The following is a 15,624-nucleotide window of genomic DNA, read 5'->3' as shown; positions in this document are numbered from 1 at the left end:
AAATGACTTTGACTTGTCTCCTCCCAAGCCATTCTACAACCTTGGAACAGTGATTCAAGCCTGGGAAGCAAGAAGCAGGAAAACAAATCTGAAACAGATGGATCTAGCACTCCTGGGAGCACTGGGATGAGGCTACATGAATTTGTATCAAAAACGGTGAGCAAGCAGGCAATGGTCAGCCTGTGTGAATTCCTCTTTTGTTATTTTGAGCAGGTTTATTAGTGCTGGGCAGGATACCAGTTTGTGGACCCTTTTCAAAGTGTTGTCTTTGTCTTTTTCAAAGCCCTAAATATTTTGAGCCCAGAATACTTGACAAAACACCTCTTTAGATGTAAACCTCTCCCCTTCTCCCTGGGGTTCCTGGGAATCTGAGTGCCAAAATCTTTTGAGTTAAGCAGGACATCAACGTTGGTACCCTTTAGCACAATGCAAACATATTTAATCAATTGTTGCTGTAATCTTTTAAGATACCAAACATACAGTGAAATCATGGCTTAGCTTACTGAGCCCAGCCCAGGGATGCATGTTTAGGGAGACATTAGCAAATTCTGTTTGACATTTCGTAAGCAGAGTGGAGAAACTGTTTTAAATATGGCTTGCTCACGAAGCCTGCAATTGCAATGAGACTATTGTGTTGTGCAAAGTAGCCCCTTTGCTGCTGCATCATAACTGCCAGTGCACCCACTTACCTGCCCAGAGTGGCTCATATGTCAAGCTCACTGAGTCAGAAGTTGCATTCAAAGCCTTCTTGTTCATGAAGGCATTTAACTGACTGACTCATGTTGCTGCTGTGGTTTGCGCTTGCTATTCTTAACCGGGATGATATTAGGTTTTTTTAGATTGACTTTTATGTCTGTTTTGGTGATTAGCAGTTTTGAGAGCCTCTCTAGCTGACTGGTGGGATAAAAAAAATATTCAAATGAATAAACTACTGATTTGGATAAGGTTCTTTATTTGGACTAAATATATTTCAGTGCTTATTTCAGATCAAGCTGTTCCTTACATGTGTAGTCTCTCTCCAGGTTATTAAACCCGAGTCGTGTGTTCCATGTGGCAAGCGGATAAAGTTTGGGAAAGTGTCCTTGAAGTGCAGAGACTGTCGGGTAGTGACACACCCAGAATGTCGAGATCGCTGCCCCTTGCCCTGCATCCCTACCTTGGCAGGAACCCCTGTCAGAATTGGAGAGGTATGCTTCCGTATGTGCAGCATCTTCAATGGCCTACAACTGAAAAGTTTTCTGTTGGATCTAAAGAACAATTTTTTAAAAATATATATATTTATTGTCACTTCTCACACAAAGAGTATCCCAAAGTGACTTGCATTATAAAAGGCATTAAAGCTCTATGTAAAATAACCATAAAACTAAATACTTAAACACCCTTCTCCAAGAACATTTTAAAACTTACTGTTAGTGAACCGTCAGTTCCCAGTGGGGCGGTGCAGGGGCTGTGGAAATACAGAGAGCCCCAGCGCCGCAGGGACAGCAGCAACACCTCCAGTGGGGAAAGCAAGACGTCCTTTAGCAGGGAGGAGATAAAGGAAGCTAGTCAGGCGAGGAGGGGGCTTGAGTATGCTGCAGAGCCCCTGCGCTCACCTAGCTAGGCTCGCAGAGAGGAAAGCACGACGCTTCCGTCACCCCAGTTGTGTAGAGGGGTGAAACGCAAAGAGGGGAGGAGGAGGTTTGGGGTGCCAGAGTTCTTTTGCTAGGGAATCTGGGACTGACTTCCGGAATCTGGGACTGACTAAGCAGGTCATGGATTTTGGAACTCTGCACTGTACATATTTGCACTATTAAACTTGTAAATAGAAGGAACGGAGTCCTGCCTTGTTACTCACGAGAAACCACCACCCGAACCTCACACTTACAAATCTTTCTCAACCTATTGAAAGAATACATAATTCACCATCCACCCCATTAACAGTCAAAAGCCTGGCTAAACAGAAGTACAGTCAAACCTCGGTTGTCGAACGTAATCCATTCCGGAAGACCGTTCGACTGCCAAAATGTTTGACAATGAAAGCGGAAGCCTCGGCATTTACTTCCGGGTTTTTGGCGTCCAGGAGCTGAAACGAACGATGATGGGGGTGTTCGGGAACAGAGGTTTGACTGTATTTTAACTTGGCGCCTAAAGACAAAGATGATCCTCAGGGTCCCTTCCAACTCTACGATTCTATGATGGTGCTAGGCTTACTTTGCTGAGAAAGTCACTGCTGAGAATACTTGTTTTTTATGTTGCCACCCTCTGCAACTCCCTTGGAGGGACACAGAGAAGGGCTCTGATGGCGAATGCAGTGTCCGAGTAGATTCAGATGGGGAGATGTGGACCTCTAGGTGTTGGGCTCCATGACTGCATAATGAATGAGATTTAAGTGAGTGAAACACGGTGTGTAGCACAGCTGTGAAAATACCTTTGCGGTGCATTATGCTGAAAGCAGTTCTAAGAACATTTGCTTTACAAAGGCTGTTTGAAATGACACATCTGCGTACTGAACTTTTCAGTACAGTGGTAACTTGGATCCCAAATGCCCTGGAACTCGAACGTTTTCGCTCCTGAACACCACAAATCTGGAAGTGATTGTTCCGGTTTGCGAATGTTATTTTGGAATCCGAACATCCGATGGGGCTTCTGATTGGCTGCAGGAGCTTCCTGCAGCCAATTGGAAGTCGTGCTTTGGTTTTTGAACATTTTGGAAGTCGAACAGACTTCCAGAACGGATTCCATTTGACTTCCAAGTTACGACTGTAGTTGATATAGAATAGGTATGTTTTCTGGCCAGTGATTTAAAGAAAGTCTTAAGCTGTATGGTTCCTATTAGTATCCTTAGGATTATGTTCAAACATAAGGTTTCCGTGCTGCTTAGGGGTGCTTGTACCTGGCCAGATGTAAAGTGAAAGATGAGCAGAACAAAATTAACTGCTAACAACGTTTACCACCTTTTCCCTAAGGGAACCAGGAGTTAACAACTGCTCAGTTAGATCTTATCATTTTTTTATTCTTGCCTAGGGTTTTTCAGAAAGGTCTTGGGGATGTTATCTTTAGATTATGCAATTTTAAGTAATGTAGAAAAGAGAATGTGATGTCTCTGTGGTAGAATCTTTGTTATACCTGTGTTATTAACAAGCACACATCCTTCACACCAGCCAGAAAATGTATGAAGTTTTTCCAAGCATTTGTAGTGTCTCCACCACTAATGATTTCACAGGTTTATACTCATATCTCTTCATATTTGTACTATGATCTATAACAGAATTCGATAATAGGATTTACACTTGAGATTTTGATTGTGGTACTTGGTTGCAAAAATCAGTTTAAAGCAATTTTGCTCCCTATTTTCCTGGAGTGCAGTTATGAGCTGTTTTTCATCAAGGATTCTGTAGGTAGGTTATGGTCAAATTGTCTGTTGGAAGACCTGAAACCTGTGCCTTTGTCCTCTTAAAATATCTTTCTTTTGTGAGACTTCTAGGGAGTCGGGTATGGATGGAAAATCACTGTGTTCCTCTTTTTCAGGGAGCTCTAATGGATTTTGTATCTCTGACGCCTCCCATGATCCCCTCCATCATAGTTCACTGTGTGAATGAGATTGAGCAGCGAGGGCTGCATGAGGTAAGCACATGAAATGTGTGCATCTTGTTTATGCTATTTGGAATGAAGAGAATTATATACTGTCTGCCCTTAGGGGCCCTATGAGAGTCTGCGGCCATTGAAATAAAAAAAAAAATGCTTGTGCTGTTATTAAGATCATACCCATAAGCACTAGGAGGTGGGGTCCACCAAAGCTAGAAACTTTGAACATAGGTTAACATACTGTTCTTTCAACAGACAGGCCTCTACCGAATTTCTGGTTGTGATCGTACAGTGAAAGATTTGAAGGAAAAGTTCCTTCGAGGGAAGACTGTGCCCCTGCTTAGCAAGGTGGAAGATATCCATGCTGTGTGTGGTCTCCTTAAAGACTTCCTCCGCAACCTGAAAGAGCCTCTCCTCACCTTCCGTCTCAACAGGGCTTTTATGGAGGCAGCAGGTAAGAATTATGGCTGTCCCAAGTGATATGGACATTTCTTCAATGGGCAAGCTTACAAAACACTGGCTCCCTGTCTTTCATCATATGTAGTCATCCCCTATCACAAGGAAGATAACTACCGTATTTTTCGGTCCAAAAGATGCTCCGGACCATGAGACGCACCTCATTTTTAAAGGGGGAAAACCAGAAAAAATGTTTTTTCTGGTTTTCCTCTAAAAGGCTGGGAGGGGGAGCAAAGGAGGCTCACCCCTTCTCCCCGGCTCTCTTTAAAAAAAAGTGGGGATAAGCCGCTCTGAAGGGGCGCCACGCACCCCTTCAGACAACTCATCCCCGCTTGCTTTGAAGGGAGCTGGGGACAAGGGGTGACCGTTCACCCCTTCTCCCCGGCTCCCTTTAAAAAACGGGGATAAGCCAGCTCCCTTCAAAGCAAGCGGGATGAGCACAGCACGTGGGGTGCTGGAGAAAGCAGCAGCATCCCCGCTGCTTTCTCCACCGCCCCGTGCCCAGCCGCCGATCCCAAAAGCCTGCTTTTGAGATCGGCACACAGGGCGAGGGGTGGAGAATGCAGCGGGGATGCTGCTTTCTCTACCCTGTCGCCGATCCCAAAAGCAGCAGCATCCCCGGTACTTTCTCCATCACCCCGCGCCCGGCACCAGTCGGTGGCAGGGAGGTGGTGGAGAAAATAGAGGGGATGCTGCTTTCTCCACCACTCCGCGCCCTGCCGCCGATCCCACCCGCCTGCTTTTGGGATCGGCGGGTGGCGCAGAGGATGTAGCAACATCTCCGCTGCCACCTCCCACCGAACTCGGCGGGGAGGTGGGGGGAGGCAGCGGGGAGCGAAGAGGATGTTGCAGTATCCTCCTGCACCTCTGTTCGCAGAACGGAGGTGCGGGAAGGATCCAGCAACATCTCCGCTGCCCCCTCCCGCCAAACGCGGCGGGGATGGCGGGTGGCAGCGGGAGCTAAGCCTTCGCTCCATAAGGCGCACTAACATTTTCCCTTCCTTTTTAGGAAGGAAAAAGTGTGTCTTATGGAGCGAAAAATACGGTGCTGTATTTGATTCTCTGTTGTTTTACCGGGGACAAACAGAAATATATTTTATAGCTGATATTGATGGTTGGGTAGTGGAACTCTTAGAACTGGCTTTTTGAGAGTGAGTAACAGGCACTTGGGACGTGGGTGGCGCTGTGGATTAAACCACAGAGCCTAGGGCTTGCTGATCAGAAGGTCGGCGGTTCGAATCCCCGCGATGGTGTGAGCTCCTGTTGCTCGGTCCCACCTCCTGCCAACCTAGCAGTTTGAAATCACGTCAAAGTGCAAGTAGATAAATAGGTACCGCTCTGGCGGGAAGATGAACAGCGTTTCCGTGCGTTGCTCTGGTTTGTCATGCTGCCACATGACCCGGAAGCTGTACGCTGGCTCCCTCAGCCAGTAACACGAGATGAGCGCTGCAACCTCAGAGTCGGACACGACTGGACCTAATGGTCAGTGGTCCCTTTACCTTTACCTAACAGGCACAAATGAATTATTTGCCCAAATGTAATGCCGATCTAGACTTATTTGATTACAGTATTTCCCCCAAACAGCAACTGCTGTGACCTGGTACTTTTCACTCCTAGCCTAGCTGACACAAACATCCTCCTACACACCACTTCCCATCTCTTGTTTCTCTTTCCTTCTGTTTTTTGATAACCTCCTACTTGTCTGACTAAAAATCCAGTAGGAAAACCTCCTACTTGTCTGACTGAAAATCTGTTTTAAATAACAGGCCCTTAAGACAATAACAATAAGGACATAATTACACTATTAGAAGCCTCTTTTCTTACCAATGGTGTTATGTCACCCAAAGGGATGATACCCATTTTTCAAAGAAGCTCTTCCCTCTCATTTTAGTGTGCTAATTCTTCTCCATTTGTTTCACTTTTTATTGTGTGTAATGAAAAACCTTAATACAATACTAATAGGAAAGCAATAGACTATGTTGCAGGGAGCACTTTTATATCCGCTCTGTTGCAAGCTACCTTTTTTAAAAAATTCCCCAACAGAAACCCCAGTATTGCAGCAAGTCTTCAAATATAAGTTGATGGGTTCATTTGGCTCCTAGCACAGTTCAGCGCACATAAACTAGGCTGGACCTATGCGTGCTACCCTCATTGGGATAGTGTCATAGAGTAGTTTGACTCCCCTAATAATTTCCCCATGCATCATGTTGAGCACTAGGCGACACATAGCAGATAGGTTTTTCTGTCTCATTTGTCTTTGTTCTGTAGATGTTACAGTAGTCAGGAAAATTCCAGTTGAGTTGTCTATTTCAATAAATCTTCCCTTTCCCAATATTGAGATGGGACATTCTACTGATTTGATAGTGATGGTCACTCCTGTTGCTTTGTAGCTCCATCAGGCGCACCTGACCATAAGACGCACCTAGTTTTTTGAGGGGGAAAGGGGGAAAGCCCCCCTTTTTGAGGATCAGTTCAAAGTTGTGCATCTTCTTTTGGAAGAAGAAAAGCCCCATTTGCAAAAGGAGCAGCTCAAAGTTGTGCTGCTGCTTTTGCAAAGGAGAAAAGACCCATTTGCAAAAGGAGCAGCTCAAAGCCCTTTCTAGAGTTTCCAGACAGATAATCTAATCAGCCAGTTACATGTTGCTGATCAGCTGTAAAGCGGCAGCCTTTCAACACCCCCTTCTCTCTCTGTAAAAGAAAAAGCTCAATCTTCTTTTAGTCCCTGGGCCAGCTCCAGGGACCATGCATTCGCTCCATAAGACGCACAGACATTGCCCCTTACTTTTTAGGAGGGAAAAAGTGTGTCTTATGGAGCGAAAAATACAGTAATAACACATGAGGCACAACACAACTTGTGTCCTGTCTCTTAATGAAACCCTATTGATATGTTGAAAGCAGTCATAGAAATGCTATTTGTTTTGTTTTGTTTAAAGAAATAGCTGATGAAGACAATAGTGTGGCAGCCATGTATCAAACAGTTGGGGAGCTCCCGCAGGCTAACCGAGACACTCTGGCTTTCCTTATGATACACCTCCAGAGGTGAGTCCACTTGGGATACAGATTCTGGAAGAGTTGGTGTGGAAAAAATGGAATAATTCTGTTGGCGTGGGGGAATGAGTTAAAAAATGACCAATGGGCTTATGAACCAAGAAGAATGGCAGGCATGCTTTACACAAATGCTCTGTCTGTTTGTCTAGAGTGGCTCAATCTCCAGATACAAAAATGGATGTCTCCAACTTGTCCAAGGTCTTTGGACCTACAATTGTTGGTCATGCTGTGCCAGATCCCGAACCCATGACACTACTGCAGGATACAAAAAGGCAACCCAAGGTAGGTCAGCAGTGTAAATTGGGGCAGAATGTGAACTTTTGGCTGCCAAAATATATCGATTGCACTGCTGGTATTTGTCTATGCTATTCTGAAAGAGGGGTGAGTCACATTGCCAGTGTGCTTCTGTAGGTGGTGGAGCGGCTGATCTGCTTGCCTGTGGAATATTGGAGTCAGTTCATGATGGTGGAACAGGAAAACATTGAACCAGCACATATCATTGAAAACTCAAATGCCTACTCCACACCCTGCACACCAGATGTTAAAGGTAATCATGCCCTATTTAATGGCTACCCATTGGGAATTAAAAGAAAAGAGGTCCTTTCAACAAACAACCTAGGCTTTCCATTTCTTAGTGCCAGATATTGGTTTTAATAATTATTCAGGCTGTTGTGCTAATATTACCTTTTGACCATTTAACTCCTGCCTTAACAATCCCCTTTCCTTCAGTTCATTCTTGGTCATCCCTGCAGTGCTAAAACTTGAGGATGCCTCATCCTAAATGCATATTCTTGGAGCAAAAAGCTGCAGTGTGTAATTAGATATGCCTCAGAATGTGATGCTCCTGCCAGAAATGGCAACTCCATGTTGAATTCAGTCTCCTCTTGCCTGCAACATACTGTAAGGGGAAATGGCGTTTTGGCGCATTCTGGCTTCTGTCACTGTGTCCCGTTGCACCAGAAGCAGTTTAATCCTGCTGGCCACATGACCCAGAAAGCTGTCTGGTGGACAAACACTGGCTCCCTCAGCCTGAAAAGCGAGATCACTGGACTTAATTGTCCAGGGGTCCTTTACCTTACCTTTTTTTACCTTACCTTTAAGGGAAATGCATAGCAGCATCATATTGTGCTTTTCCCTGTCTGCTGGCAGCCAGTGCTGAGGAGCGGGTCCCAAAACCATCACATTATGCATTTCTGTTGCAGTGCATTGTAGGGGTGGCCAACGTGGGGCTTTCCAGATGTTGTTTGGCTACAACTCTCATCCCTGACAGTTGACCATATGGATGTGAGTTGGAGTCCAATATATGAAAGGCTGGCCGTGCATTAAACAGAGCAGGGTTTGACATAGGGTTGCTGTTTCCAGAGACAACACTCTTCTTTTACATTCTGGGACTGTGTTTGATTAGGAGAACTGGTTACGCTACTTGAATCTCCAGAAACTATGCTTCATTGTTGCAAAAGCTGAAATTCTTGGGGAGAAAATCGCATAGCATTGGTGGGCTGTTGGGGACATACAGTATTTCTTAGTGGCAGCCTGAATAGTAGGGTGGTATACCTTGTGCCTCATTCTTTTCAACTCAGAAGAGGGTGATTTCACCCCCTCATGAACTAGGCAATAGCAACCAGAATGAGAAATGCTACCTCTTAAAATTGTTTATTATTAGTTCCTTCAGACTGTTCACAAATACGTCTCTAAGGCTGAAAATACTTTATCTGAGATAAGATACTGCTGATTAAGAATGCTAATTACGGTGCTATGTTTGTGTCTTCTTGCTTCAAAGTGAGCATGTTGGGACCACTCACCACTCCAGAGCAACAAATGGTAAAGACCCCTTCAAGCAGTTCGCTCTCCCAGAGGGTCAGGTCTACATTCAGCAAAAACACACCCAAGTAAGTTGGGCCGTTGCTTCCTTGGCCTTGCAGACAAAGCATTTTCCTCCCATGTTAGAAAGGGCTCCAAGACTCTAGCAGTGTCATTGTAGCCATCAGTTTAGCTCGGCAATAGACAGAAAGTATTGTTGCTGAGGAGTGCAGTAGCTTGTTTTAAGCAGATGACGGGGTGATCTGGAATCGGGCAAAACAAGCTGGCGATGAGTAAAACAAAGTGAATAGTTGATCCATGTCTAGAGTGTAATGTTCTGAAAGAACCACCACTTGCCTTCAAGCAAAATTGACTGCAGTGCTTGAGGCTGCTCATAAGGGAGCGATGGTATTTGGCTTGGGTATGGGTCTTGAACATAAGGTGGGGTACTACAGCTGCTCTCCTGTGCATCTGCCTCTAGCTAGTTTTGCTGTAGCTAGGAAAAGGCAAAGTAGCCCAGTTGCTAGGGAACTGCAATTCACAATCCCATTTGTTCCAGCTTTATCAAAGTGGCCAGCCTGGAGGTACTGTATTTTTTGCTCCATAAGACGCTTCCTCCTAAAAAGTAAGGGGGAATGTCTGTGCGTCTTATGGAGCGAATGCATGGTCCCTGGAGCCGAATTGCCTAGGGGCCAAAAGCAGATTGTGCTCTTTCTTTTACAAAGAGAGAAGGGGGTGTTGAAAGGAAGCCGCTGAACAGCTGTTCAACAAGTGATCGGGAGAGAGATAAGGCTCCCTTTCCAGCCCCGCCCCCTTGCCCAGGCCTCCATTGTTGAATGCAGAGGGAGGCTGTTTGTTTCCCTAGCACCATGTGACTGGCTGATTCGATTATCTGTCTGGAAACTGTAGAAATGGCTGTAGGACTAGAAGCTGCAGAACTGTGAGTTGAACCCCATAAAAACGGGCTTTTCCTCTTTGAAAAAGAAGCTGCACCACTTTCAGCTGATCCTCAAAAAAGCAGGGCTTTTCCCTTTGCAAAAAAAGCTGCACCACTTTCAGCTGATCCTCAAAAAAGCAGGGCTTTTCCTTTTGCAAAAAAAGCTGCACCACTTTCAGCTGATCCTCAAAAAAACAGGGCTTTCCCCCCTTTCCTCCTCTAAAAACTAGGTGCGTCTTAGGGAACGAAAAATACGGTAATCATGACTCCTGGAGACAGCTGCATACCCCCCAAAATGTTGGCAACATCAATTGGGTGGGGTTGGTGTGAGAAGGCAATATATGTAAAGAAGATTTTTACTTGTACTAATCTTGTCTTGGGCTGTATCTGCTCAAGTACTTTGAAAATCTGTGGAATTTCCATTGGGCATTTTCAGCATTAATGGCATATGAGTTATTAAGTGCTCAAGAAAAGTGAAAATGTGGGTGCAGAAATAGTCATTGTTCACTCAAACATGCTCATCCACCAAAGCAAATGCTAGGACACTGAAAACCATTTCATGCTGAGTCTTTCCCTTTCTTTCCCCCTAGATTTGCAAGCAAAAGCAAATCTGCAACAAGCATTGGACGCCAGGGTAACTTTTTTGCCTCTCCAATGCTGAAATGAAGCATGGTTCTATACTGAATATCATCCTGCGGTCCGATTATGAACAGCTGCAATAAAACCGAAATTGTTCCTTCGCTTGTTCCCAACAACATTGCGTACTAGGATCAACTGTATACCATTTTCAGTTAGAGACTTTTTTATTCTGCAGTGTATAGTATCTATTGCCATATTACATTTATGAGAAATAACTAGCAAACCCCTATATAAATAGGGAAACTGCAAAAAGTTCTTTTTTAAATGTTTTCTGTAGCTCGGACATTTATCTCCACCTGTTCAAAGCACCCCATTATTGTTTCAGTTGTGCATTGTGGTTGGAAATGATATATTTTTTGCACCAGCAGTAATCTTCCTTGTTTCAAAGAACAGCTGTAATCCTTGGGGGAATGAGTGTTGTTCATACGAACTTTCCCGGTTAGTCTCTCTTTATTGAAACCAATGACTTTTAAGTGAGTAAACTCAGAAGTCATGTGAAAAATGGAAAAAACCCAGTGTTCCATAGTGCATACTTGAGGTTCTGCCTTGTGCACCAAAGGAGGGCACAGAGTAAACATCAGGATCTTAATCAAGCATCTTAATCTTCACCTGCAACCTTTCAGAAACCTGGCTTGGATTATTTTAACTGCCTAGATTGCTGGTAAAAGCATGTGTTAAGTGTGGAAACGTTTTGGTCATGTTGTAGCCATAGCAGTCTGGTTTTACCCTTGTATTTATTTTTTGTAAAATCCTGGGCTTTTAGCAGGGTATTTAATGGATAGAAGATGAATGTGTTGTTTGTTTGTGAGATGCAATGGAAGACTCAACCAATTTAGTCCTTCCCACAAAGGTTTGTTTTACCAATACTTGTAAACACATCACTGATTTTGCAAGAGTATCTTATTTTGTGTTGTGGCCCATCAAAAAAAGTTAAATTGTATTTTAACACGACCCATATTGTTTTGCGGTTTATTGAATTGTATTTCCATAAAGTGTGTCAATTTTCAGGTTAATGTTTGCAATGCTCAGTGTCGCCCCCAAATGCAGCAGTGTTGCCAGCCCATCAGATTAATAGTTTTGAACTTTCCTGTTTGCACATAACATTTTAACCATGGTTTAGCACTAGCAAAGCGCCCCAGAAAAACTGGGGGCTCCTGTGCTCCTCCTCCTGGGTGGGCAGGACAAAGACTTTGCTAGCATTTACTTTCATTTTCCAGAATCATGGCTTGTTGCATATGATTGTAGCAGGTAATAAATTCTGTTCTGTTTCTAAACAAATAAACTTCAAGCCATGGGTTTTGAAGCTGGCTTGTTTAACTAACCAGTTTGTTTTAAACCACAATTTCTGGCTTGTATGTAACAAGCCATGATTCTTTAAAAGAGAATGTAAACACCATCAAAGTCCTTCTGGCTTTATGACATAAGCACTAAACTAAACCATGGTTTAGCATTATGTCAACCAACCTATTGATTCTCGATGGCCATTGTCATCGTACCATGTTCAGAGCACTGGAAGATGGGAATAAATGGAAAGAACACCTGCAATTCTTGTATCTCATTGAAAAAGGCTTGATTAGGAAAACCACATTTTTCCAGCCTATGTTTGTTGCTGTTCAGTGCAAACTGTCCTTTATCATTAAAACAACTGTAGACAAGTCACTTGAGTTAATGCAGTTATTTTTTTGTTATGTGGAACCCTCTCAATAACTAGAAATATTAAAACTCCTAGATCATCTTGCTCTGTTTCTGGAATGACATGTTGAACTAAGGTTAACTTATAAGCTACATTCCCCAATCTTTACTTATAGTGTTCTCTGCTTCCTATAACAGATGGATATCTGCTCTGTGTTCTGTTGCTCAGAATGTTAATGGAAGTGGAACGCATTTTTAAGCCCTCAACATTTAAACCAAAGAACAAGGATCAACAGGAAGCTGGCAGAAATAAATGGCCTGTTTTTGCAATAAAAGGGGGGGGGAATAGTCCCCATAGGATATGCTGTTGGACATTTACTAATTTGCTCAAATATTGCCTAGAGTTTGGGTGGGTGAGAGATCCAGGTTTGTAGGTTAACTCCAAATTAGACTAAAGAATCACCAAAATTGATCCCTTGAAACTAGGCACAAGGGCAACAGAAGGAGAGATCACATTCAGTAGAAGTGCAAAGTAATGCGTGTATAGCCAGAAACCTTGAACTTCTCATACAAATGCATTCTCCTTGGTAGTTATAGTTATTTTGAGGTTAACGGTAGAAAACAACTACAGTGGTACCCTGCTAGACGAAAAACTCGCTAGACGAACGGCATTCGCTAGCGGAAGGCTGCCCCGCAAGATGAAAAAGTCAATGGGGCTGCCTCGCAAGACAATTTTTTTTTTTGGCGTGAAAACCTCCACGCAGCATTGCCGCTTCGCTAGACAAAAAATTCGCTCTACGAAGACACTCGTAGAACGAATTATTTTCGTCTAGCGGGGCACCACTGTATGCTGTAGCAGGGGAAAGGTGATAGAAAAAAGTAAAGAAATAGTATGTTGCAACCACAGTTAAAAATAACTAGGAATATTCATCTCCCACACAAACACTGTATCCTGGGCGGTAGAAAAGTGCAACTAAAATGACGGGGTTCAAGGCACTTTTGCAACAAAGCTCAGATTTCTTGAGTACAAACAGGATAGAAGAGACAGCAAAGAGGTATATGTTAAATAAGAACTTCTGGCACTTCAAATGGGCTTGAATTACAGTTTCGGGTCAATCATAGTTTACTTCTTAGATGTAGCTTATGAAATTTATTGCCACAAAATATGGAGATAGACAGTAACATTTTAAAAATAGGTTTATGAAGGGAAGAATTACCAAGTGCTATAAGTTCCTATTGATAAATTCAGTCCTGATCAGAGGAAATAAACTGCCCATGCTTATGTCACTGCTTGAATTTCACAGGCTATGGTTGGAGACTTGATGCTAGACTCAATAGAAATTTGGTCTGGTCTAAATTTTTATTGCTGGCGGTCCTGCTTTCTAGTGCCACCTTGTGTGCAGTAAGAGCAGATAGCATATTTAGGGAAGAATGTTAAACAGAACCAAAACCCAGCAGCAATGAAAACAAATCCAGTTTCTTCCAATCCTTCCTCCGACAATATTTTACCCTCTTCAGTTAATTGCACTAGTTTAGAGCCCTTTGGGGACGTGGGTGGCACTGTGGTCTAAACCACTGAGCCTAGGGCTTGCCGATCAGAAGGTCAGCAGTTCGAATCCCCGCGACGGGGTGAGCTCCTGTTGCTCAGTCCCTGCTCCTGCCCACCTAGCAGTTCAAAAGCACGTCAAAGTGCAAGTAGATAAATAGGTACAACTCTGGCGGGAAGGTAAATGGCATTTCCGTGTGCTGCTCTGGTTCGCCAGAAGCGGCTTAGTCATGCTGGCCACATGACCCAGAAGCTGTCTGCGGACAAACGCCGACTCCCTCGGCCTATAGAGCAAGATGAGTGCGGAACCCCAGAGTTGTCTGCGACTAGACCTAATGGTCAGGGGTACCTTTACCTTTACCTAGAGCCCTTTTAAAATGGGGGGGGGGAGTACTGGGTTGTTGTTTTTATTTCATATATTTTGTGGTTTTATATTTTGATTTTCATTTTGAACTGCCTCGAGACCTCCAGGTATAGGGCAGTATATAAATCATAATAATAATATAGCAAGGACTGTATACTAAAATGTAGCAAGGCTGAGTGAGAAGCAACAAGTCTTTACTCAAAATTTACAGTCTGAAGAGACTGCTGCAAAAGAATTTCTATCTAAAAGCATGCCCTGCCTGTCAGAATACAGATTTCAAGGGGTAGAGGGCAATACCTAATACTCTATAGTTGCTGGAACAAACTCTAATTACCTGCAGTACAGCTTTATCAAAGCCGGAGGTTTTATAAGGGTGGCTTTACATAAAAATACAAAAGGGAATGTTGACTTTTCTACAAAGTTGGGACACGGGCAGAATGGCTCTGCCATAGCTGGTGTGTTATCTGCTGCTAACCCAGCTTTGGCAGGTTATATTCATACTTCCTTCTACAAAAGGTGAACTTACTAGCTATGATCTCTTTTCTCCGTACACTGGATTATTGGGATTAACGCCTCAGGCAGCTAGGCAAGGGGCACCCACTTACCAAGAAGAGAGCAAAGCCTTCCAGCTACTTTATGTAATTGAAGCTAAAAGACCAGCACTGCCTTCTAATCTCAGATTAAGTGTTTCACGCCAGACATTTCTGTTCCGGGGCAACAAGGGAAATGCTACTGATGTAACGATAACTAACCGACTACTCTGCGTGCTGAAACACTGGCACTTGTTCCCTGAGGAAGGGCGCATATGAAGTAACTGCTCCAAGGGGTAGCGTTAACAGTGGCCCCCTTAGCAATTTGAGCCCTCAAATTATTGGATTACAGTTCCCATCATCCCCAACTACAGACCATGCTGGTGGGAACTGGGACTCCAACATCTGGAAGGCCAGATGTTAAGCCACCCAGGTCAGTGGCTGCCTCTGCATGACAAGCGATTTGCGTATACCACCTTACAGCACAAGTTGTGGAGCTTTTACCACATAAAACACAGGCTTTGGTTAAGCCAGTGGTTTTCAACCAGTGTGCCGTGGCATCCTGGGGTGTCTAGAATGATTGTCGGGCACCATGGGCCTCTGTCCCTCTTTCCATCCCTCCCTCCTCTGATGCCCTCTTGCGTCTCTGCCTCCCAAAGGCTTGCGCAGCTGCTTGTTGCAGCGGTCGTGGCTACAAGCTCCCCATGCAAATTGTACCTTTGGGGCTGGTCAGGGGGTGCTGGTTGCCAGGAGCTGAGGTGGCCTCGAAGTAAGCAAGCAAGTGGGTTATGGAGCCCAGCCATACAGATGCCACACTGGTCTTTCTGGGAGCTGAGTGCCCAGCGCCAAAGGGGAGCCTTTCCTCTGTGCAGGCCTGGTAGTGCCCACAGGTGCCTCTCAAGGTGTGTTAAGTTGTCGGCTTCATGTTCACCTTTGGCCAGTCTCTTGGGCTGCTAAGGCTGGGAGCATCCTCTTCCCAGGCCCCTGGGCATGAGGAGGAACATTTCTGGGACGGGGGGCAGCTCAGAGACCAGGAGCGGCTGAGGGAACACTCCAGAAGGGAGTGTGTTTGAAAAGGGGTGAGGGGCTGCCAGCTCTGCAGGCA

The 15,624-nt window shown here is 44.4% G+C and overlaps 1 protein-coding gene across 1 annotated transcript in view; it reads left to right on the top strand.

The window, feature by feature from the left end:
• The window catches only part of RACGAP1 (Rac GTPase activating protein 1), a 30,313-nt gene extending 18,207 nt beyond the window's left edge, over window positions 1-12,106 (top strand). Inside the window, exons 9-17 of the mRNA XM_033138674.1 lie at window positions 29-156; window positions 1,023-1,187; window positions 3,511-3,606; window positions 3,823-4,021; window positions 6,957-7,062; window positions 7,221-7,353; window positions 7,483-7,618; window positions 8,852-8,960; window positions 10,399-12,106. Coding sequence (XP_032994565.1) covers window positions 29-156; window positions 1,023-1,187; window positions 3,511-3,606; window positions 3,823-4,021; window positions 6,957-7,062; window positions 7,221-7,353; window positions 7,483-7,618; window positions 8,852-8,960; window positions 10,399-10,474 — 1,148 coding nt within the window. The 3' untranslated portion in view covers window positions 10,475-12,106. The remainder of the gene's footprint in view (window positions 1-28; window positions 157-1,022; window positions 1,188-3,510; window positions 3,607-3,822; window positions 4,022-6,956; window positions 7,063-7,220; window positions 7,354-7,482; window positions 7,619-8,851; window positions 8,961-10,398) is intronic.
• Window positions 12,107-15,624: the final 3,518 nt, after the last annotated feature.

The sequence above is a fragment of the Lacerta agilis genome, chromosome 2 (assembly GCF_009819535.1).
Source record: "Lacerta agilis isolate rLacAgi1 chromosome 2, rLacAgi1.pri, whole genome shotgun sequence".
In the NCBI taxonomy this organism is placed as follows: Eukaryota; Metazoa; Chordata; class Lepidosauria; order Squamata; family Lacertidae; genus Lacerta; species Lacerta agilis.
The sequence above is the reverse complement of the archived record's forward strand: the minus strand, read 5'-3'. Positions and strand labels throughout refer to the sequence as shown.